Source organism: Pistacia vera, unplaced genomic scaffold, assembly GCF_008641045.1.
Source record: "Pistacia vera cultivar Batoury unplaced genomic scaffold, PisVer_v2 Contig233, whole genome shotgun sequence".
NCBI classification, from domain to species: Eukaryota; Viridiplantae; Streptophyta; class Magnoliopsida; order Sapindales; family Anacardiaceae; genus Pistacia; species Pistacia vera.
In genome coordinates, this window is record NW_022196039.1 from 1,431,024 (window position 1) to 1,455,963 (window position 24,940).

At 39.2% G+C, this 24,940-nt stretch overlaps 3 protein-coding genes and 1 pseudogene across 3 annotated transcripts; 3 read left to right on the forward strand and 1 right to left on the reverse strand.

Annotated features, from left to right (window-relative positions):
* Positions 1 to 2,514: 2,514 nt before the first annotated feature.
* On the forward strand, positions 2,515 to 3,213 carry LOC116131408. The gene has a single exon (XM_031417052.1). The coding sequence runs from the start codon at positions 2,626 to 2,628 to the stop codon at positions 3,211 to 3,213; it is 588 nt and encodes a 195-aa protein (XP_031272912.1). The 5' UTR covers positions 2,515 to 2,625.
* A 1,375-nt stretch (positions 3,214 to 4,588) lies between these two features.
* LOC116131426 (DNA replication licensing factor MCM2-like) lies at positions 4,589 to 10,237 on the forward strand. The gene is made up of 16 exons (XM_031417074.1): positions 4,589 to 4,833; positions 4,926 to 5,116; positions 5,535 to 5,870; positions 5,977 to 6,196; positions 6,276 to 6,483; positions 6,643 to 6,777; positions 6,866 to 7,057; positions 7,150 to 7,322; positions 7,416 to 7,604; positions 7,710 to 7,826; positions 8,171 to 8,255; positions 8,343 to 8,495; positions 8,606 to 8,731; positions 8,848 to 9,030; positions 9,385 to 9,552; positions 9,652 to 10,237. Exons 1-16 carry the CDS (start codon positions 4,640 to 4,642, stop codon positions 9,766 to 9,768), a joined length of 2,787 nt encoding a protein of 928 aa, XP_031272934.1. The 5' UTR covers positions 4,589 to 4,639; the 3' UTR covers positions 9,769 to 10,237.
* LOC116131409 (calnexin homolog 1-like) lies at positions 9,849 to 13,049 on the forward strand. Its single transcript, XM_031417053.1, is given in 7 exon segments — positions 9,849 to 9,883; positions 10,872 to 10,941; positions 11,015 to 11,084; positions 11,148 to 12,271; positions 12,370 to 12,441; positions 12,556 to 12,678; positions 12,759 to 13,049. Coding segments are annotated over 7 exon segments (1,647 nt in total). The 3' UTR covers positions 12,912 to 13,049.
* Positions 13,050 to 13,421: 372 nt separating this feature from the next.
* On the reverse strand, positions 13,422 to 15,371 carry LOC116131410 (annotated as a pseudogene).
* Between the last annotated feature and the right edge of the window lie 9,569 nt (positions 15,372 to 24,940).

Below are 24,940 nucleotides of genomic sequence, written 5' to 3' on the forward strand. Positions count from 1 at the left end.
GTGTTTGATAAAATACTTCTAAACTATTCTTAAAATTTAAAACTATAAAAATAGAAAAAAAAAAATTTATTTTAATATAAGAGCTAAAATGACATCTAAAAACTACTTTTGAAAATTCTATTCAAAATTTAAATGTCAACCGCCCAAGTATTTTAATACATAAATTAACACAATTTTTAAGTTTTTAAATTAATGTATTTGAACGGTTAAAATTTTATACAAATTGTGTCAATTCTAAAATGCATTATGTAGTTATATTGAGTCTCAACCATCCAAAGTATTAGATTGAAATTTCGCAGTTAACTTTTGAGTTTTACATCAAAAGGCATAAAAAATGCGTTATAATTTAGGTAAAAAAACGTTTCATATTAATTCTATTGGATCAAATTATCTTGATAGAAAATTTGATAGAACTATTATAATACAAATTCGAAAACTTTGATGATTTAATGACAGAAAAAATTGAAGAATTGACAATGAAAATAATTACTTCTAACTTATCATTTAAGTCCATTGAATTTTGATTGATCGAAACTATGGACAAAAAACCTGTTTAAATTTTTTCAAAATTTTGTGTTATATAACTTAACTTAACCCAACTTTATTGCATCAAGGGTTAGAAATATGATAAAATAACAAAAATCCCCTTGAGATTTCAGAAATAACATAAATTTCTTTACCGTTAAGTTTTAGGTGTTAAAATAAATGGTGAGCGGGTAATTTGATAATATTTATGAACTTTTAACTGCATATATCTTAATGACTCACTAACAATTTCTTAACAGTAGAGTGATTTTTGTTATTTTAGAAACTTCAAGGGGGCGTTTGGTTTGAGGTTATGTGGGATTATTAGGGTTAAGTCATATTATATTACTTGATTATCATATTTGGTTGTCAAGTAATATAAGATACTAGTAATCTTCAAATTTCAATAGTGGTTACTATTGATAATATTGGAGGTAATCTGATTACCTCAATTTTCTTAGGTATTCTAAGATTACTAAAGTTATCATTTTTTGTTATAATTCTATCTCTTATTAATAAAATTTTAGGACAATAATGCTCTTATTTCTAAATTTATTTACATGAATATAGTTTTTACTATTTCACCCCAATTAATTAATTTTTTGGACAAAATTACCTTTGAATTCAAAACAAATTGCAGCCCGCCCAAGCCACCATCGCCACCCACCTGCCATCGGCAACCACCGTCGCAGCCAACTGTTGCCTAAACGGTGCACGAAAGGCCGAAAATGGCCACCGTGTGCTGATATGGCCATTTCCGGCCAGATTGTGCCAGATTTGGCTGTCAAATGCCAGATCTGTCACCTCTAATGGTGCACGAAGGCCATTTTCTGACTTTCTTGCGTTGTTAGGTTGCCGGCTGCCAACGGCCTACGGTGGTTGCCGGCGGTCGACAATGGCTGGGTTGGTGGGGGTGCTTTGTTAATTTTCCAAACTTTTATTATGGGGTTTTTTTTTGCTAAGTTTTTAAATGCAGGGGGGTTATACCATCCAAATAATAATCAATATTAAAAAATAATATAATAAAATATTTAATTAGAAGAAAATTCAGTAATTTAAATAACAAACTCACCAATTTATTTCTCTCAACCAAACATATTAATATAACATACTCACCAATTAACCAAACACATTTTCCTAAAGATTCACAGTAATCTTCAAGGTAATCCAACATTCCTTAAACCAAACGCCTCCCAAGGGAATTTTTGTTTTTTATCATACTTTAGGAAGTTTTATATTTATATCCATATAATAATATATGAAACATTCTACCTTTACCTTAATATGATCTTCAAGTATTATTGAAAATATTAAATAAATTAAAAATCTTAACTATAAAGTTTTAACATATCTTGCAATGCCATGCAGAAAACAAGTAATGGAGGTAGAATCTTTAGTTTGCTTTTATGAAATCACTTTTTCTCACAGCAGCTTTTTTATTTATTTCTTTCACCCTCCAAATTTGCTTTCTCCACTCCCTTTCTCTTTCTTGTATTATAAAATTATTTTGCTCTTATCCGCCATGCGTGGCATCTCCTGATTAGCCGAGCTCTATATTAACAACTTTCTAATTACCAAAATACCCTAACTTTTCCACTGATTGGATAATTTTAGAGAGAATTCGGTCTTTTGTTTCAACTATTAGCCTTTTAGTCATTTCACTTAATGAACCATTAGTTGATCATTAATTGATTTGAAAATTATACTGAAAGAGAAATATGGTATTGTGTAATGTGTTTATTTGATAACTTTAAGGCCGAAAACATAAGGACTAAAATGTAATTCCACCTAAAATTGTACCCAATAGTATCATTCCAAGTGGTTGGTACATTGATGATTTCTGCTTTGAGAAGCTTCGGCATGCTTTTTGCTTGTCACCCACTTTCACATTCACCCCACTACCAAAACCCCTAAAAGCAACTTTGTGCTTTTTGCTTTCTATTTAAATCCACCAAACACAGCCTTATTCTTCATGCTAACCCTAATCTCGGAAATCACCTCCAAAATTTCCCTTCTCTTTCCTTAACTTTTCCTGGTTTCTTTCTTTGTCTGTTTTTCTTCAGATTCTTCAATTCATCTCTGTTTAATTACAACCCAAAAATGAAGAAAAAGGCTTCCGCTTTCTTCAAGAAAGTGATTTGCCTATTGAGTTCTATCGTTAAAGCAAAATCCATGTCTGTCAAGAACAAAACCAGCGCGGTCAAGGCTCGCCTCATTATGTTTTCTTTAATGAAGAACAAGAAAGTTCTTCTCGGCACGATCTCGAACAAGATTCATGGCCTCCTCGGTCACCACGATGATCATGAAGCTGATCAGAGCAAAGCCATTGTTCTCTACAATGCCATCGCTGCCACGGAGCCAACTCAGTCGAGCTCGAGCTATACGCATCAGCTGGAGTACTATAACAGCGATAATGACAACGATAACGAGAAGTATCCAGATCTTACTCATTCGTTATTCAACGAAGAGGGTTTCGAGTTCGACGACGATGACGATGACGATGATCAAGGCGGGTCGATAATCGATCTGGTGAAGAATTCTAAAGAAGAAGGAGGGGAGGATTTCAGCTTGGAAGAAGAGATTGATCATGTTGCGGATTTGTTCATAAAGAGGTTTCATAAACAGATGCGTTTACAGAAGCTTCAATCTTTCAAGAGGTTTCAAGAAATGCTTGCCAGAGGCGTCTGAAAAAATAAATTTAATTAAAAAGTAATTAATTTTTAAGTAAATATGGTAATATTGTAACATTGCATGCATGCAGTTTCATTAATTTGTTTCTGTGCGTTAAAATTTTCAGCTACGTGTTATTATTAACTCGTTTTTGGTTAAACAGCTTCAACCGATAGTTGATCTGATGAGCTTTTATCTGAATAAATACAGAGTAGTGCATATGTGCTATAAGATGTTCAAAGTTTGGAGAAGTTCAGATCAGCATAGGATCAGAGATCACTGTATATAAGTGCTTTTTTAGGAGAATCTTGCTGCTTTTATTTAATAAGCAAGCTCCATTTTCAGGAATCTTGAGACAATTATATATATATATATATTAAGTAGCTTTTGATCTGGGCATTTTTTGCCTTTGGAAGTAATTGCTTCCTTCGAGGCCGATATGTTGTAACACTATATTAATGGTGTAAAGTTTTGTTGTATGAAATAAAATTGGATCTAATAAACCAATCTTGTATTTCAATTTTACAATACTAGCTAATTAATTAATTTATTGAACACAAATTGCTCAAGCTATGTAGTCCACGTCTGAATCCATGTCTAACCTCTACTTTGATAACAAATTAATGTTATGTGCCCAGGCATCTCAAAAAGTTAATTAACTTTGCAGATTTGAGTTTGATTAAACCACTTTAATTAATTACCTCTTTTACAAAGTGTTGATTGATGTGGTTTATATGGTGGCCTCAATTAACCATTGAATAAATCCCACACCAAATATCTAATACTATTTATCATTTTCTTTCTCTCTTCAATTTCTATACGGTACAACATTATGTCATGTGAAAGACTATTAATCATAAAATTTAATATTTATTCCAAAAATCAACATTACATGCCGAAAATTATAAAAACAATAATAAAATTCTGTACTTAGAAAAGGGAAATGATTTTTAGCCCCAATACCTAATTAATTATACTCCCTCTTCCCAATTTCATATTTGAAACTTACCATTTCTTCTTCATATTCAAATTCATCATTTTGTGTGATTACTTTCTCACTATGTTTAGTAATATATTTTCATTTATGTAAGAAGTAGAGGTTAAAAATTAAAACAAAAATGTAAAATAGAGTATGAGTGCATTTCTAGTAATTTTCATTAAGGTTAAATTATTAAACAAAAAGGATACTAATAAATTTGATACAGGCTAAAAAACATTTTCCAAATTTGTATCGGAAAGCCTAAACTAGTCGGGCCGGATTTTAAGTAATTTTGGGCCCAATAAATCAACTTTGTAAACAAAAGCCCAAAACACACACCTTTGGCGCTAAAATTTCCCGCCAAAAAGTATCTTCATGATGCCACTTTTGTTACTTCGCTATCTCAAGCCCTAACCAAAATCTCATCTTTCCACTTAATCCATCATCTTCACGATCAATAACCCAATGGCCGATACTCCATCAACGCCCGATTCACCGACGTCCGCCGGGTTCAACTCCGACCAGCTCCCACCGAACACCAGCCAGAATTACTCGACGGACGATGAGGCGGCGGTGGATCCCGAGATCATCAGAGACGAGCCGGACGTGCCTGAAGAAGAAGAGGAAGGAGAGGATCTGTACAATGACAATTTCATGGAGTAAGTTATTAGTTCTGGTTATTTTTAGGGGTTATTTTTTTGGTTGATTAGGGTTTAGTGGTTGATTTTGGAGGAAATGAAATGTGATGCAGTGATTATCGGCGAATGGATGAGCACGATCAATATGAGTCGCTTGGATTGGATGAGTCTCTTGAAGACGAGAGAGATTTGGATCAGATTATGGCGGATCGAAGGGCGGCCGAGATAGAACTTGATGCTCGCGATGGTGTTGTTTTAACTAACCCTAACCGAAAAAAGCTTCCTCAGCTTCTTCATGATCAGGGTAAGGATTTATTTTTGATGATTATATTGATATTAATTTTTTTTTTCATTTTCAAATTACATTGTTTTTATAATTTTATTTTACTGAGAAATGGAACTAGGATATAATTTCGGGTTGGATTTTGTAGCCTGTCGAATTATGCTAAAAAAAATCAGTTTTAGTATTATTCAACTGTTGTTCGTGTAATTGGTTGTGTTATTATTGTATTTTATAGTTTTCATTGAAATATAGGTTTGGGGAAAAATATTTGTTGATAATGTTGAAGTGTTCAGTTTGTTGAGTACTAAGTTGTGTGGTTTGACAGCATTTTTTAGTTTGGAAAAATCTTTGTAGAAAAGATGAATTGGAGGGTATTGAGAATTGAAAAAGAAAGTGACTGATAAGGTTATAATGTTGGTTTTCTATGGTTTGGTTGCAGATACTGATGATGACAACTATAGGCCTTCGAAGAGGTCTAGAGCTGATTTCAGGCCAAGAAGAAGCCAGGATGATACTGATGGTATGCAAAGTTCGCCAAGAGATGATGTACCCATGACTGATGCTACTGATGATTATCCATATGAGGATGATGATGGGGATGACACTGAGTTTGAGATGTATCGTGTTCAGGGAACATTGAGAGAGTGGGTTACCCGGGATGAAGTTCGTCGTTTTATTGCTAAAAAGTTTAGGGAATTCTTACTAACCTATGTGAGTGCCAAGAGTGAGCAGGGTGATTTCGTATATGTACGTTTGATCAATGAGATGGTGTCAGGTAAAGAGTCTGCTCCAGCATAGGTTTTCTTTCATTTTGGGAATTATTAGAATTGAAACAGTAAGAGATTAATGTTAAAATTACACCTTTAATGTTGCTTATGCAGCTAATAAATGTAGTTTGGAGATTGATTACAAGCAATTCATCTATGTCCATCCCAATATTGCTATATGGCTGGCCGATGCCCCTCAATCTGTCCTAGATGTCATGGAAGAAGTAGCCAGAAAAGTTGTGTTCGATTTACATCCAAATTATAAAAACATTCATCAAAAGATATATGTTCGAATCACCAACTTACCAGTTTATGATCAAATTCGGAACATTAGGTAATGCTGATGTCTATTCGGTATAAAGAAACGTTTTTCCCTTATGGTCTCCACCTTACTCTTTCTTTGGTTGTTGCAGACAAATCCATTTGAACACCATGATTCGTATTGGGGGAGTTGTGACTAGACGTTCTGGGGTCTTTCCCCAGTTGCAACAAGTAAAATACGATTGCAACAAGTGTGGGGCCATTTTGGGGCCATTTTTTCAGAATTCATATTCAGAAGTCAAGGTTGGCTCTTGTCCTGAATGCCAATCAAAAGGGCCATTCACTGTCAACATTGAACAGGTGATGCTTCTACTACCTTTCTGTTAGTGCCCCTTTTTTCTGCTGAAAAATTCTTACTTTCATTTTGTATTTTGGTATTAACTGAAAACATATGAAAGTACGAATTTTAATGAAATGCAAGTTGAAACTGATATGTTTATCTTCCATGCCATGTTGCAGACCATATACAGGAATTATCAGAAACTTACACTCCAAGAAAGCCCAGGAATTGTGCCTGCAGGACGGCTTCCAAGATACAAGGAAGTCATACTGCTGAATGACCTGATTGATTGTGCCCGCCCTGGAGAAGAAATTGTAAAATCCTCTTCTTGTGTGCTTGTTCCTTGCCTTGGTCATTATACTTTTGTTGTTATTGTAATATCTTTTATATGATTTATTTCAGGAGGTCACAGGGGTATACACAAATAATTTTGATTTGTCCTTGAACACAAAGAATGGATTTCCTGTATTTTCCACTGTGGTTGAAGCTAACCATGTTACAAAGAAGCATGACCTGTTTTCTGCTTACAAACTTACCCAGGAAGACAAAGAAGAGATTGAGAAGTTGTCTAAAGACCCACGGATTGGAGAAAGGGTATGTTACTGAAGTTTATTTTGTCAACAATGTCCTTGTTGTACCATCATCAAGTTCCTTTTTTGATTTGTGTTATGAACTAAATCTCTCAGATTATCAAGTCAATTGCGCCATCTATCTATGGCCATGAGGACATAAAAACTGCATTAGCTCTTGCTATGTTTGGAGGTCAAGAGAAGAATGTTGAAGGGAAACACCGACTTCGTGGGGATATAAATGTACTTCTCCTAGGTGACCCAGGCACGGCAAAATCACAATTTCTGAAGTAAGCACTATCATAATCTATTTTGAAATGACTTAATTGGCTTTGTGATGGTGATCATGCATCTAATCAATCTTGCGTTTTCTCTTTTCGAAGATATGTTGAAAAGACTGGGCAGAGAGCTGTATATACTACCGGCAAAGGAGCTTCTGCTGTAGGTTTGACAGCAGCGGTGCACAAAGATCCAGTCACAAGGGAATGGACCCTTGAAGGAGGAGCTCTTGTTCTTGCTGATAGAGGAATTTGTCTCATTGATGAGTTTGATAAGATGAATGATCAGGACAGGTAAGGTTGTGCAAGTCTCTTCTAAATTTACATAGTTTGGTTTAAACTTCCAACCCTCCGTCTTCTCCTCTTCCAAAGAATTTATCTGAGCATCAACATTATCAGGGTGAGCATCCATGAAGCAATGGAGCAGCAAAGTATAAGCATATCAAAGGCTGGTATTGTTACTTCTCTCCAGGCCCGTTGCTCTGTAATTGCTGCTGCAAATCCAGTTGGAGGAAGGTATGTTTAATGATCAATTTATCTGTGTTGGAAAATTATCTAAGATCAAGGGGAAGTTAGATTATCACTGTGGTTGTTATTTATGCTTGAGTTGACATTGAGGGCTTTTTATGTGATTTACTGCCTACTGAATGGACCAATTGATACAAGATTAAAATCATTTAAAATTTCAGTTCTTAATAAATTTTTCTGAAGTAATTATTACTTGTATATTGATTAAAACAACCAAATAAAGCCCCCCTTCTTCTATCAATTGGCCACCAAACAGACAGATTGAATGTGCTAAAAAATGAATTATTTACTTGTAAGTTTAATTGATAAATCTTATCTGCTCATGTTTCCAGATATGATTCCTCAAAAACATTTTCACAAAATGTTGAACTGACAGATCCTATCATCTCTCGTTTTGACGTTCTCTGTGTTGTGAAGGTCACTATTCTGAAAACTCAATTTCTCTCTATTCATGTTACCTTTTAGTTGGATTTAACAGAGAAGGAATTTGGTTATCAATTTCAGGATGTGGTTGACCCTGTAACCGATGAGATGCTTGCAAAGTTTGTAGTAGAGAGCCATTCCAAGTCACAGCCCAAGGGCACTAACTTAGACGAGAAATCTATGAATGATGCTGGAGAAGATATTCAAGCCTGTGATAGGCCAGTTGACCCTGAGGTCTATACTCTGATTCCTACCCCATCTTTAATTCAGCTTCTGTGGATTTGTTTGCTATTGATTATTGACTTCAATAATTATGAGAGATTTACTTCCTTTGTTTTTTTCAGATACTTCCTCAAGATTTGCTTAAGAAATACATTACTTATGCAAAGTTGAACATATTCCCAAGGTTGCATGATTCTGACATGGATAAGCTCACACATGTTTATGCTGAGCTTAGGAGAGAATCTTCGGTGAGTCACTTTCTTTTCCCCTTTGATCGCACTTTTTCTCACTCAGTGATTTATGCAGTGATCTTGCTTATTGATATTCTGATGGTAAATCTTGTTTCTTTCATAATAACCCTTAGCATGGTCAAGGAGTCCCCATAGCTGTAAGGCACATAGAATCAATGATACGGATGTCTGAAGCACATGCCCGAATGCACCTCAGGCAACATGTAATACAAGAAGATGTCGACATGGCAATTCGTGTCCTACTTGATTCATTTATTTCAACACAAAAATTTGGCGTTCAAAAAGCTTTGCAAAAGGTATAGCAAGAAATCCTTTCCCTTTGGTTGTAAATACCTCTCTAAATATCTTAATTAGCTCTATTCATCTGACATTTAATAGTGCTTTTATGGAGCACAAATACAATTAGATTTACGCACAGTTATAGGGAAATGATGCACTATTAGACCGCAATCAATTCTACTTAAAAGTAATTCCTTGCAGTTCTTTGATGTTGAGAAGGAACATCATCGGCAGCTAACATTATATGACTTATTCAAACTTTTGCCATTTTGATCACAGCGAATTGACTATTTTCTTGTGGTAATTGTGGGACTTTGCTACTTTTATTTTTTCTGAGAATAATGTTTGATAAAAATTTAATATTGTTGCAGAGCTTCAGAAAATATATGACTTTCAAGAAAGACTACAATAGGCTGCTGCTAGAACTTCTTCGTGAACTTGTGAAGAATGCACTGCACTTTGAAGAAATTGTTTCTGGGTATAGTTCCACTTCAACGCTTTCCCATATTGATGTTAAAATCGCAGAACTTCAATACAAGGTAACAAAAACTTGAGGCTCTTCTCACAAATTTCTTACCAGATTAGCTTCCAGAGCCAATCACAGTACTGACATTTGAGTTTAACTGCTCTCTGTACAGGCACAAGAACGCGAAATTTATGATCTACAGCCATTCTTTTCTAGTGCTGAATTTTCTGGAGCTGGTTTTCAGTTGGATGAAGAACGAGGAATAATCAGACACCGGTTAGCAAGATGATACAACAGTTTGAACTTTACTCAGGAGGCAATCATTCGTCAGTGTCTTCTCAACAAATTATATGCACAGCTGTGTAGGTGATGGAAGAGCAATCTAGAAATGAGAGACAATGCTGGTTATTGGTTTTACACAGAAGACTTTTAACAGGATCCAAAAAATGTTCAACTCTATATTGTATTAGAATTTGTTAACTCAGTGCTTTCTGTTCAATACATACCCTTCTCCTGATGCTGAACTCAATTGTAGCAGTTATATATTTATACATTTGTAGGTCTATATCTGAGACGAGCAGACAGTAGGCTTCTTTATCATGGATGATCTCGACTTCAAGTTGGCCCAATAGGGCACTGCAACACGAAGAGGGAGAATCAGGAACACGTATTTGTATTACACGGCCTAAAAAGAATCACATCACTACATGAAAATTGTATTGAACGTTAATATGTATTGGACTATGATTATAATTTTTGATGACATAATTAGAGTTATTAAGTATGAACATATTTAGTTATTAAAAGAACTTAAGATCGTTTATGCATTATAATAAAACAAAAACGAAATGAATTTTGTAGCTCTTATTGGTAACAAAATAAATATGCTTTTATTCTATTTCTATATCATCATACAAAATAAATATTATAAGTTTAATGTCATCCTCGCTTATTGCTGACTAATAAAATAATATAATTTTTTTTAATAACAAGTAGTGCATAATCAAAATGATTTCATTAATTTTAAAATAAGTGATAAAATAACCCATTTGATATTTTAATATGTGGGTGGTGATTAAAAATTCATTTTTGATAAATGTAAAAATAAGAGAATTATAAGTGTAATGTGATCCTCACTTGTCGTTGACTAAGAATTGATAAGAGAGTGAATTTGTTTGTTTAGTTGGTTTGAAAGAATGCAGAGAGTGATAACCCTTTCAATAATACTATACTTACAAAGAAATCTTACAAAGATTTCCATACAAAGTGAGGTGGCAAAAAATGAATGGAAGAGTGAAATAAAAAGTCAAACTTATTAAGTTCACTCTTCCATTCATTTTTTGACACATCACTTTGTATAGAGATCTTTGTAAAATTTCTTTGTAAGTGTAGTATTACTCTAACCCTTTTGCTTCTGCTTTTTGGTTTCTTTGTTTTCAAGACCAAACCTACTTCTGACGTCGTAATTTTTCTCTCTCATCTTTTTCTTTTCCTAATCTTTTCTTTCCTTATTTTTCTTCCCTTTCTTTTTTCAGATATTTTATGAGTCGTTTAACCAACCTTTTCATGGCCGGTGGACTGTCTCTCAAAACCATGAATATCAAGGTTTGTTTCACTTCACATTTATTTCCTCTACTGTATTTTACTAATGATTCTCCTCTTCAATAGGTGTGTGGAAGCATTCACAGAGTGAGGGGCATGAAGATTACGGGCTTCTTGTGAGTGAGAAGGCCAAAAAATATGCCATTGTGAAAGAGCTTGATAAGAAAGTGAAATTGAAGGGCCAAAAAACTGTATTACAGTATGAAGTTAGGCTCCAAAATGGGCTTGAATGTGGGGGAGCTTACATAAAATTTCTGAGACCCCAAAAATCTGGATAGAAACTTGAAAATTTTGACAGTGAAGCTCCATATTCCATCATGTTTGGACCTGACAGATGTGGCACCACAGACAAAATTCACTTCATTTTCAACCACAAGAATCCCAAGAATGGAGAGTACACAGAGCATCACCTCCAGGAGCCTCCTTTTGTGCCATCCGATAAGCTCTCCCATGTCTACACGGCAATAATAAGACCTGATAATAGAGTCTCCATTCTTGTCGATGGGGATGAGCGAAGGATGGCGTATCTGCTTTCTGTGGATGATTTTAAACCCCCATTGATTCCACCTCATATGATTCCTGACGAGAAGAATAAGAAACCTGAGGACTGGGATGATCGTCCGACAATTCCAGATCCATCAGCACCAAAGCCTGATGATTGGGATGAGGATGCGCCTCCGATGATTGAAGATGAGGATGCTGTAAAACCTGAAGGCTGGTTAGATGATGTGCCTCCGGAGATTGATGATCCTGATGCTTCAAAGCCGGAAATTTGGGATGATGAGGAGGATGGTGAATGGGAACCCCCAAAAGTTCCTAACCCCAAGTGTGCTCCGGCACCTGGTTGTGGCAAATGGAAGAGACCGGAGAAGAAGAATCCTGCTTACAAAGGAAAGTGGAAGCGCCCTCACATTGAAAACCCAAAATTTAAGGGAATTTGGAAACCCCGAATGATTAAGAACCCTAACTACTTTGAGATTGATACCTCCAATTTTGAGCCTATTGCTGCTATTGGTATTGAGATCTGGACAATGCAAGAGGATCTTCTGTTCGACAACATTATGATAACTAGGGATGAGCACGTTGCTAGCCGTTACAGGGACACAACATGGAAGCCAAAGTATGATGTAGAGAAAGCGAAACAAAAAGCTGAGGAACTTGCTCCTTTAGATTTTGTCACCAGATTCCAGGTAAGCTAGTATTCCTCTAATACACAAGGATCTCTTCATATTATAATAACTTCATATTACTTCCCACCATAACTAATTCTTCTGAATAAAAATTGCAGCAATGGGCAGTCAACATGCTGTTCAGGATAGCAGACCACCCTCACATGGAAGCATACAAACATCACTTTGTTGTGCGTGAATAAACTTGTCGTCTGAATAGAAGTTTTGTAGAAATCTGTAGCTCTATTTACTGTTTCGCTAAATCCAGCTAGGAGAAGGTTTACAACAAGGATTGTATTTTGCAGGATATCATTGAGAAAGTAGAAGATCAACCTAAAGCAACACTTGGCGTTTTCATTTCCATCATCGTTGTTATTCTGACAATTCCCTTCACAATCATCTTCAGCATTAAGAAGTCTTCTGCAAGTGTAAGCCACTAACTCGAACATATTGCTGGGACTATAATTTGACACACTTGTACTGACATTTTCATCCTTCTAATATGCAGGTCAATGTCGCTGGCAAGAAAAAGGACAATGCTGCCACCAAAACTTTGAATAATCAAGGAAGCAACAAAGAAAAGGAAGATGAGATTGAAAAAGAGAATGAGAAAGCCGCAGTTGCTGTTCCTCGTAAGAAGTCTGGGAGAAGGGATGCTTGAACGAGGCATATGAATGGCCTCCAGTTGTTATTTTAAGAAATTTTGATCAGAATAGGGACTTCTGTCGCTAGATTATTTCTAAGCATCTGAATTATTTAATTTTAGTTATGTTGCACAGTACTTTCTATAGATAGGCAAACCCTCTTGCCTGATAAGTTGCCTCATGTACTTCTGGAAGTAATTCTCATCATTTATTTCCATTTGACAGTTCATTGTTCACCATTAGAAATCCATCTCTACTCATCCTAGACAACTCGATAAAATCTCTTTATATAGTACGGCACTAAATAGTGCTATTTCCTGCATCTCTGCTCTGTGTCTTCAATATCCCCAAATTATCAAACACTGCTAGGCAGCAGACCAAATATCCATGTTAATCCTTGAAAAATCACTAAAAAATTGTTAATTTAAATCCAGTCACATACAACTCAAGCATCTTTCAATATTGAACCGAACTGGAATATCAGAAGTCAAACCACACTGTAAACCCTGTGACGCTAATATGAAGGCCTAAATGACTAGAGCATCAAGATTTGGAATACTGAAACTACAAAAATCCCCACATGAACAACATCCATCCTTAAAATGGTGGAAATAACTCTGGTCCTTTATTATTATTTCCTGCCCACTATCTTAGATATGACTTTGAAAATTCATGGCAACTGCGACACATTCGAAGGTTTTTAGTAACACGTACAGTTGCCCCTGCTTGTGTACTAATTAGACCAAAAGACAGCGCCAACATTTCACTATGCCCATTTGAATGTCTCCCGTTCTTCATCTACATCATGGAGGCTAAATCTGGATTGGGCCTATGTCCTTCATCTTCCAATTTCTTCAGCAAACACTCTAACTCCCAGTATATTCCCTCTGATCTTGGGTGGGATACATCGCCTGTACCAAATACATGAATTTTGTTTCGGAACCTACCCAACTATAAGCTTTCTAGGCTTCAATCCCATGTCTCTAATCGTCTCTCTTAGTTTATCAACCATATCCCATTTTGCACTGTCAGCATACCAATTTGATAGTACTACATAGTTCTCAGCGTTAAGAGGTTCCATCACAAAGCTGCTCAAGACCTTTTACCTATCTTCACTTCCTGTGGATTCTGCACCATCCAGCAATGCTCCAGTACCTCTGGATGCCTTCCAATGCGATGTTCCTCAATAAAAATCCTTGCTTCATCAAAGAGTCCAGCACGAACAAGAATAGTAACATTAGCGACAGTGTGTGACCTTAGGTGCCTTAATACGGTTAAAGTAAAACCAACCTTCCTCAACCATGCATGCAGTGTACAAGCATGGGAACAGTAGCATAAGTGAACTGATCAATTTCACTGCTCAAATCTTTCTCCATTTCACGAAACAAACTTAGCCCTACCTCTCCTTGTCCATGTGAGGTATAACCGAATATCATCACAGTCCAAGATATAACATCTCTCTCCTTCATCCCTGCAAAGATATTTGAAGCATACTGAATAAAACCGACTTGACATACAGTCCATGATAGATTCTGGACCATAATATTAAAGTCAATCCCATTTCTAAGCAAGTAACCATGAATCTCTTTACCAAGCTTATGCGCTGCCATTCTCGCACAAGCTGGAAGAAACATAGAAAATGACAGCGCATCAGGTTTTATTCCATCTTAACCATCTGCCGAAGCAATTTCAAGCCATCATTAAATGCTCCGTTTTTCACACAAGCACCAATCATTAGTCCACGATATAACATCTTAGACGGCATTTAACAAAATGCACGAGCATCTTCAATACTATCACACAATATACATTTTCACAACGAATTACCACCAACACATCAAACTCCAACCCACATTTCCTTGCAACGCCATGAACTTTTCTCCCTTCCTGCATCGATTTCAACACACCACAAGCCCCAATAGCCGTTGCCAACGCAACATGATCCATTCAGCACCTAACTCCACCCTTCTATGAACAATTCAACAGCCAAACCGGGTTTATTTTGCATCATGTACAACCTAGCCAACATTGTCCAAGAAACCGAATAAACCCACTATAACAGACTTATCAAACCCATTTGGCAGAATCAACGCTTTCAAGCGGCATAAAAATCAATCAACGCAGAGATAACATAAAGGTCGAAGAAAACCCAAGTTTAAAACATGAGCGTGAACTTGTTTGCCAAAATTCAAGTTACAGAGCAACGAGAGGCGGTCAGAACTCGAGGGAGCGTGTGGTTGTCAGGAGGAACGCCAAGGAGGGCATTTGATGATTAGATAGAGAGCGCAGTGTGAGGTGTTTGTTAGTCAGGTGGGTTTGAATAAGGTTGTCCAAGAGAATGTATTTCTGGCAGAAATTTGTCGAGCAGTTGGTGGGGGGAAGTGATTTTTACGGGGTTTTGAGTTTGAGGTAGAGGGTTTTGTTCGCTGTGTCGTTTTGAAGAAACATAAGCTGTGTGGTGATGAAAGGGTAGTCATTTTGGTTAGTTGTGCTGGGGTTTGGGTTTAATGGTTGTGTTTCGTAATGGGGAAAGGCAAACGATTGAAATTTAAACTGGAGAGAAGACTTGAGTGGGTAAAGATCCTTCAGTTTGGGCGGAGATTCCTCGGTGCATATTATCCATCTATTGTTCGAGTAAAGAAAACTACTTTTCTACGTCTACTACCACTAACCACCAGATGCATCATATGATTACTTTAACTTATAAATCCCATTTATTTTTTAGATAATTATCAATGACTATTTAGCTACTTCATCCCTTTAAAAGCACAATTATCAATAATAGGAAATTTTTATTGAAGGATTTAAGAAATTTGTTAAGTGGATGGAATATAATATCACTAACACGGGGTGTTTTTAATAATTCAAATAAAATGGATTAAATATTAATCAGTATCATTGGGGTGAAAAGTGGGGTGTTCGGTTCCAGATACCCTATATTTTTTAAGGATTGGAACCGAAAACCGACGGTTCCTTGAAATTGGAATCGAAACCGGAACCTGTAACAACGGTTTTGGTTCTAGTTCTGGGTATCCTATAAATTACTCTTACCCCCAAAAGTTTTTTAAAATGGCAAAAAAACCCTTAAAAAGTTACAATACCCCCCCCCCCCCCCCCAAGCACTTGTTAACAAAAATAAAATTACAAATTATAAATTCAAAATTACAAACTCCATTACTTTGTAAAGGTAGATTCTTAAAAGTCAAACCAACTTACTTTAAATGTTATGAAAAATAAATATAAATGTATTCACATTATTTTTTCTACAAAGGTTTTTATTAACCCCCTACTCTTTAATTTTATTTTATATTAGTCTCAGTTCCTAGTTTCGGTTCCAAAAATTTGGAATCGAAACCTACCAATTGACGACCGGTTCTGGGTAGGAATTGGAACCAAACCCCAAGTACCTGCTGGTTCTAGTTTCAATCGGTTATTTTGAACACCCTTAGTGAAAAGTACATCAGCCATAAAGTAAGGGATTGGATAATCTTCAAATGTGTGGAGAGGTCAAAACTAATTTTTCATACCTTTGGGGGGTGAATGTTAAATTGAAACTTTAGGGGAGGTGAGGGTTATAATTCTTTATGAAATTTATTTATTTTTTTTTTTTAAAAAAAAGTTAGAAAGTATATATAAGAGTCTTTTAATATTAATTTACTTAAAAAGGTTTTTATTATATACAAGAATAGATTAAATCAAATTTAAAATCTTGCAAGCACTTTTGAAATTCAACCAAACAATTACAAAAGTGCTTTTAACTTTAAATAAGCTCTATGACAATAAAATGATATAAAATAATGTTAAAAAATAAAACTTTACAATTTTTTTGTAGGGAAAAATTAAAAATTCATATTGCATTGAATTTGTGAAACTTTTTCATTCTTTATATGAAGTCAACAAAAATTCAAGTTCATTATCAAGTTATGGGTTTGAACTTTTAAGTTTAAACATGATTACAAACTTAATTTTAATCATATTTTATTTTTGTTTAATTAAAACCAAAAGAAAAATATGAGAGAGAATTTAATTGAACAATTTGGATTATATATTGAAATAATAAATAGACCTAACAATCTAATGGGAACTGAATTTTTTTTATTTTTTTATTTTTTTTTTTGACAAGTTTGGCCTTAATTAAAATTAATAGAAATAACATTATAATTTTTAAATACATTTTTCTCTATTTCATATTTTCGTTTTAATTTTAACCTTTCATCTTACATAAACCCTAATCCTAAACTTTCATTACCCTAACCTAATAAGTTAGTTTTGTGTAGATGCAAAAATCTACGGTTACGGAAAGAAAGACTGATCTCGTGAGGTTGAGACTATTAGCGATCTACTACACCTGCACACGTGAGAAAACAAGCGTGAAGCAGATGGAAAACACCAGGGTGGTGTTTTCCGTAGGCACTCCGATGCTCAAGTCAGCAAGGTTGAGCGAGGCTAGTTTAGTGAGGGTTAGGGAAAGGAAAAGTTACCGAAAGTCTATCCGGGGACTGTGACTACGGCTGTGATGTGAAGTTCTTAAGTGGGAACTCCAAGGTCTGAAAGTGTAATGTTTCTCCTTTTGTGAAAGGGCTAGCCTCTATTTAAATAGCGACTGTATGGTCTTCGAATCCTGGTAGGACTGGGAGTCCTTGTAGTGGTAATCCTCTCAAAGGGTGTAGCCTTTGGCTCCCTTATCTTAGCAGGAAAGGGAGTTCGAACGTGCCTCAGATACGGACCTTGGAGGGGTTGGGATAGTAATTGACTTCCTTAGCAGAGTTCAAATAGGAGTGTAGTTCGTAGGCGACTTTGGGTTTCGAGTTGACTGTAAGCCTAGAAGGTGTTCCAAGGTCAGGAGGCATGGGTCTAGATGGTGAGAAGCTGGGAAAGCACACTGAATGGGCCTCATCTGCAGAACTCTGATTTGGGCCCCATCGAAATTGGGCCCGAGCTTCCAGCTTGGTTGAAGGTGTCATCGTCTTTGGGCCTATTTGGGTCGAGGACATTTTTTAGCCCTAACAGTTTGCCCCCCACTCTCTGAGTTAAGGAGTACTTAGCTTAGAGAGTAGGCATGACTTGGAGGTGTATCTGGTCAGCCTTCGTGGCCGACCGGTTAAACTTATGAATGTATTACTTCTCTGCTCTCGAGAACGAATGGTGTAGCTCTTGTTTTCGTCAGGGAGTTCGGTACGCCGGTGTACCATGCGAAGTGAAACATAGTCATGCACACGTTCAGGGCGCCCAACAGGGTGAAGAAGTGGGTCGGCCCTATTGGACTCGTCCAATGCATCGAGTCGAGGGGGAGTTTGAAAGAGTGCACGAAATCCCTTCACTCGGCCTGCCCTCCCGAGCAAGGAGGTCTGCGAATCCTCCTATGACAGTGTTCGTTCGGTGTATAGGGATGAATAGTTATGACTTGTTCCCTGGTAGTGACCTGGCTCGGTTTAACAAGCCAGGTGATCGTGTGCGTGGGCAACCCTTGAAGGCGTGCCCGGTCGGTACTTCCCACCGAGCGGAATACAATATGCTCAACTTGGTGGTGTCGTAGGCTTGTTGGTTGAATCCGAATGGACGGGAGTACGTGTGATTCATATCAGGGAACTTGCTCGCTCGGTCAGGATGACCGAATGGTGAAGTCAAGGTTTCACTAAGCAGTATTTGGTGTGAGTCTGGAGAACAAAGGCTGGATAGTCAATCGTAACGACGGTAATCCTGCTCGGTCGGATGAACCGAGCGAATGGTTGCCTTTCGGGAGCATAACACAGCTGGATAAAACATCTCTCGACACGTGTACAGTCGAGGTGCTCTCTGAATTCAGGAGGGAAAGTTAAAAGATCGCAATTCTCGATGACCAGTCATATGATGCCATGTGTTACCTGACAACTTTTCGTTGATAAATACGTGGAAATGTGACTGCTCGTTTCATCTCCCATTTCCTTTTCTTTTTACTTCGTGCTTTTCTCTAAAACGTGAGTTCTCTTCACAGCTTCGAAGGATTCCGGGATTTTGGCCATTTCTACGGTAAAAAAACTCCTTCTGCTATGCTCTTTTCTATTTAGTTCCTTGCTTTCTTCGTTTCTGTGGTGTTTTTTGGGGAGATTGAGAGAGAGTTTGGGAAGTTTTGGTGGGCTTGGTGGCTTTCGAAAGGTTTTGCTTGAGTTTTTGGAGGTGTCGTGTTTTATTTTTAGAACAGGCTTGAATTTTGGGTTTCTGGAAAGACTGTGGGTGATTTGAGTGGGTTTGTCTGGTTTTTTGATGTTTTTGGATTTTTGGATAGAAATAGAAGATGAAACTAAGTTATGGGGTGTCTCGGTTCGGTTCGGTTCGGCTCGTCTCGGTCTGCCTGACCAAGTCGAGTGAAAGGGTCTCGGCTAGGTTTTGAACAACTCAGGAAGATAGGATACGTAGGTCACCCGGTCAGCCCGACCGAGTTGTAAGAGAGTCTTACGGAGGGCTAAGTTGAGCAGGCATTCGGTCGCCTAGGCCGAGCAAGGGGTTATACAATTACTCATATTGTTTTGGAGTAGTCGGTGATTCAGAGCGAGTGAAGCTATAGAAGGAAGTTGGGCCCTACACTAAGGTCGGTCGCTTGGGGCGAGCAGGATCAACTAGTAACTGGCTTTAAAGAGACTGGGTCGGTCGATGGTGAGGGACGAGCGGTGATCTGACACTAGTTTTGGGGAGTGTAGGTTCTGGACTGGGAGAGGTCAGTCGGTGGTGCGGGGCTTGCGAAATCAAGTAAGTTTTGAAAGGAATAGGTCGGTCAGTCGGGGAGAGTGATTAGGTTGAACAATGTCTGGGTCGAGGTCCAACAGTTTGAGTGGGGCTGAGGCAGATGTTAGAAACGAGTACGAGAATGCCTTGACCATGGTGATGATGTCCGAAGGTGAGGGCGTTCCGGTCGGTATACTGACTGGGGTGAACGTAGCTACCCCTGGGAAGAACGAGGCTAACCCGGGTGATGATGAGTCTGGCAAACAAGGGGGAGTGAGGAAGACTCCGAAGGAGTTGGTGACTTTGGTAGTTCATCCTCTACCGGTAGTGGCTCTGAGGACGAGCCAAGTCGGCCAGGTGGTGGGATACTGAGCCGAGATTATCTGCCCTTATTGAAGGACAATGATATGTGGTGGACCCGAACAATGTATCATATTCCGGAGTCCGTTGAGATTAGGGCAGCTCGGTCGTATAAGTGGGTCGACTAGGAAGCAAAGGGATGAGTGAACGCCTAAGAAAAGTGGTTCTATGACGGGCTCCGACTTCCCATCCCTCGCCTTGTATGGGAGGTCCTGGACCATTTTAGGATTGCTCTGTCCCAACTCATGATGATTGGGTGGAGGCTACTGATGGCTCTGGTGGACCTTTGTGTGCGACATCAGGTGATGTTTGGGCTGCACGAGTTGCTTTATTTGTACTTCCTAAAGGAGAACGATAAGGACAAAGGTTGATACTTGCTGAACCTTAGGCATGAGCGGGCTCACCTCGTGACCAACCTCCGGTCAAGTGACAAGAACTGGAAGGATCGATACTTTTTTTATGCGAGGTGACGTAGTCTTCGGGGAGAGAGGCCAGGGCGATGTTTCGTTCACTTGGCGAGCTACTAGTGAGAAATTTTGTCTTTATCACGAATTTTGATTACTAAAATCTTATTGTGTTTCTTCTTTGCAGAGCTTGAATTCAACTGAGCCGGGTAGAGTGAGGACGGCTTGGACGTGTAGACCCAGAAGGTTCTAGCCATTCCAAAAGTGCAGAGGGATTGGCGGGTGGTGTTGGAGGAAGCTAACCTTAGGGCGAGTCATCTCTAGGCCGGAGTAGAAGCCATCCAGCGAGGTATCTCCTTCCCTTCGCTGAAGCAAACTTGGAATGTGCTGCTAAGTCGCTACTGCAATCATACCTTGTATGGTAAGTCGAGGCTAAATCCACTAACTGTTGAAGAGTTTGCGATTGCAGAAAAGCTAATGAAGAAGTTGATCATCCCAAGTGCGAGCGAGTCTATTGCTAGGCACCAGGAGAAATGGAAGAGAGAGTCTTCGGCCAAAGAGGAGAGGAGAGGAGAGCGGAGGATCCGGGGCTAGGTCCTCCAAGGTCGTTGCCTTGGATGAGGAGACTGAGAGGATCACCTTCATTATCCTGGCTTCTACGTCGACCTACTAGGACACGGCTTCCATGAGTCAGTTGGCCAACTCATTCCTGTACCCGACTGACGAGACCTGTTTGAACCAAATGGGTATGGTCGCGGCCGCTGACTGGGGGGGTTTCCTCTTCTTTCTAGATATGAGCCGAAGTTTTACTTTACTGTGTTTATTGTTGCGTATACTGATCAAGTTGTTTTGTTACACAGGCATTCACTAGCAGCCTGCACCTGAGGAAATCCATTGTGTCGCAAGAGAAAAGGATACAGAATGTATCGAGATCTAATGCCAATCTGCGACGGAGAGAAGCGATGGCTCAGAGAGCTGAGCGGGAGAGCCAGCAACGTCTGAAGAAGGCAGAGAGCGAGTTAGAGCGACTGAGGAAAGAGTTGGTTGAGAGGACTGCGGAGGTCGAGTCCCTGAGGGAGCAGTGCGTGAGCATTGCTGATGACGCCATCATTAGGGTTAGGGGAGAGCTCATGCTTAAGTACAAGGCCGAGAACACCTCTCACTAGAACCCAGATTAGGACATCCAGCTCATACAGGAGATGATGGAAGGGGAGGCCACTAGGCATACGGAGGAGCAGATTGATGAGCATGTGCTCGATTTTGCTAGCCAACCAAGGCCATCAATTACTAAGGATGTGAGCGACCAGGCTGCAGGGGCTAGTGTTGGGGCTGGTGATAGGGTGATCGAGTCGGAGATGGGTGAGACGACTCGCACAAATGATACTTAGCTTTTTTTTTTTTTTTTTTTTTTTGATGATGTATTTTTGGGGCCTGTGATGCCCTTCCTTGGCGTGTGTGCCTTACTTTGTACTTGGAATTTAGCCGCTTGAGGCTTCTTTTATATTATACTTGTGATTCTGTTTTGGTACTTTCTTTGTGGGTGAATGAGTTGATTACTTGTTTGTTCGTAGATGCACTAGGGGTTGAACCGCATGCTTGTGCTACGATTTTGACACGGCCAAGTGGCTGAGTCCTATGGACTCTCTAGTAGATTGGGGATGTAACTTTATGAATTGGTCTAGGCCGATCGAAGGTGTAATACTTACGAATCGGTCTAGGCCGATCGAAGGTGTAATACTTATGAATCGATCTGAGCCGATCGAAGGTGTTATACTTATGAGTCGGTCTGAGCCGATCGAAGGTGTAATACTTATAAATCGGTCTGAGCTGATCGAAGGTGTTATACTTATGAATCGGTTTGGGCCGATCGAAGGTGTAAACTTATGAATCGGTCTGGGCCAATCAGAGGTGTAATACTTATGAATCGGTATGAGCCGATCGAAGGTGTTATACTTATGAATCGGTATGAGTCGATCGAAGGTGTTATACTTATGAATCGGTCTAGGTCGATTGAAGGTGTAAACTTATAAATCGGTCTGGGCCAATCGAAGTTGTAATACTTATGAATTGGTTTGGGCCGATCGAAGGTGTTATACTTATGAATCGGTCTGGGCTGATTGAAGGTGTAATACTTATGAATCGGTCTGAGCCGATCGAAGGTGTTATACTTATATGTAATATTTATGAATCGGTTTGGGCCGATTGAAGGGGTAATACTTATGAATTGGTTTGGGCTGATCGAAGGTGTAAGCTTATGAATCGGTCTGGGCCGGTCGAAGGTGTTAACAGTTATATTTCTGAATAATACTTTATTGTACTCGGGCCATGAGGCTGACTGACGGTGAAGGAGGTGGATAGGCCTACTCATCTTTTTAAAAACAGAGAAAAGAAAAACAGAAATGTTGATGGAGGAGTTAAACTAAAAGTAATAACGTTTGAGGTGGACTGCATTCCAACTATTGCTGATGCCTTTGCCTTTAGGAGTTTGGAGTCGGTAGGCACCCTTCCCTACTTCCTTGGCAATCCTGTAGGGACCCTCTCAGGTGGGGCCGAGCTTGCCAGAGTTGACCTCTCTAGTGTTCTTGAAGACCTTACAGAGGATCTAGTCACCAGTTTTGAAAGTTCTGATCCAGACATTACGGTTGTAGTGTCGGGCGGCATGCTGTTGATAAATTGCATTGTGAATCGCTGCCCACTCGCGAAGTTCGTCGACAGTGTCCAAGTTGTGGCAGAGGTTTTAGCTGTTGGCTTCTCCATATGCCCATTGAAGTCTAGTGGAAGGGACTGATACTTTGGCTGGGATGACTGCTTCAGATCCATATATGTGGGAGAAAGGGGTTTTACCCGTAGATGAGCGGGTTGTTGTCCGGTAGGACCAAAGGACTCCGGGTAGTTCATCTGCCCATACGCCCTTGGCTTTTTGTAGGCGTTTCTTTAAAGTCTGCATGATAGTTTTATTTGATGATTCAGCCTAGCCGTTGGATGGGGGGTTGCGGGGGGTAGAGAAGCTGAGCTTGATTCCCTACATGTCGCAGAAATCTCTAAAGCCTAAACTGATGAATTGAGAGCCATTGTTGGTGATGATTTCCTTCGGTATCCCAAACCTGCAGATGACATGCTTCTAGATGAAAGCTTTTACCTCTCTGTCTCTGACTGTGCGAGTGCTTCGGCTTCGATCCACTTGATAAAGTAGTCGGTGACAGCCAACATGAAGACTCGCTGCCCGGGCACGGTCTAGAGCTTTCCGATTATATCCATTCCCCACTTCATGAATGGCCAAGGTGTGAGAGTGAAGTTGAGTCATTCGGGTGGGAGGTGTGAGACATGGGTGAACCTCTGACAACTGTCACACTTTTTCACATAAGCTACTAAGTCAGTACATATAGTTGGCCAATAGTAGCCAGCGGTGATCACCAATGGGCAAGGCTACGTCCTCTAGTGTGGTTTCCACATTCTCCTTCATAGAGTTCGGCGAGAACTCGTTTGGCTTCTTCTAGGCTTATGCTTTTGAGGAAGGGACCAGAAAATGATTTTCTAAGGAGTTGGCCTTTGTATATAGTAAACCTAGCGGCTTTCGCTCTCAGATGGCGTGCTTCATTCTTGTCGGCTAGGAACTCATTGTGTTCCAAGTATTTTACTATCGGAGTCATCTAGGTATCAGACAGTTTGATGTCCATCACTTCTTCGGGCGGCTCGCTTGTTGGTCCTTCCTTCCAGTCGGTCGACCATTGGAGGAATAACAGAGGGATGGATGACTGGGAGGAACATTAAAAGGCTGAGCCGAGGTTAGCAAGGGTGTCAGCATGGGTGTTCTCCGTTCTTGGGACTTGGGCGATGGAAAACTCTTCGAAGGTGTTCTGTAATTCTTTGACCAGGTTCAAGTAGGTTGTCATCTTCGAGCCGTGGGCTTGGTAAGTGCCTTGTAGCTAGTTGACCACGAGTTGGGAGTCGGACTTTACCTCCAGCTTCCTTACTCCGATTTCTTTGGCTAAGGAGAGTCCTGCGATGAGAGCCTCATATTCAGCTTCGTTGTTGGTGCATTTGAATCCACATCGTATGGCCCGTTGGACTACGTCTCCCTCTAGAATAGTAAGTAAGATGTCGAGCCCGCTCCCATTCATGTTTCTTGAGCCATCCACTGAGAGAGTCCACTTTGAAGTCAATCTACTATTCATTCACAGTAACTCTCTTTTTGCTTAGACGGTGGTGTTCGGAGTGAAATCAGCAATAAAGTCTGCCAACGCCTGGGATTTGATGGCGGTGCATGGTTGGATAGATATGTCGAACTCGCTGAGCTCTACTGTCAATTGTGTGAGTCAGCCTGATAATTCTAGCTTGTGTAGTATCTTCTTGAGTGGGAAGGAGATGAGTACGACTATAGAATGGCATTGAAAATATGGCCTGAGTTTCCTAGATGCATGGACGAGAACGAGGGCGAGTGCAAGTTTCTCCAGCTGACTGTATCGTGTCTTCGCGTTGAGGTGTGACTTGCTTACATAGTAGACCGGTAGCTGCTTCGCATTATCCTCCCAAACTAACACTGTCGAAATTGCTATCTCTGAAACCGCTAGATAGGTGTA

Bases quoted from the DNA above. Each gene is read 5' to 3' on its own strand.
- LOC116131426 (XM_031417074.1), top strand. From the start codon at position 4,640: ATGGCCGATACTCCATCAACGCCCGATTCACCGACGTCCGCCGGGTTC. The intron at 7,058-7,149 runs GTATGTTACTGA...TAAATCTCTCAG, and splicing joins ACCCACGGATTGGAGAAAGG to ATTATCAAGTCAATTGCGCC. The intron at 9,031-9,384 runs GTATAGCAAGAA...ATATTGTTGCAG, and splicing joins TTCAAAAAGCTTTGCAAAAG to AGCTTCAGAAAATATATGAC.
- LOC116131408 (XM_031417052.1), top strand. From the start codon at position 2,626: ATGAAGAAAAAGGCTTCCGCTTTCTTCAAGAAAGTGATTTGCCTATTG.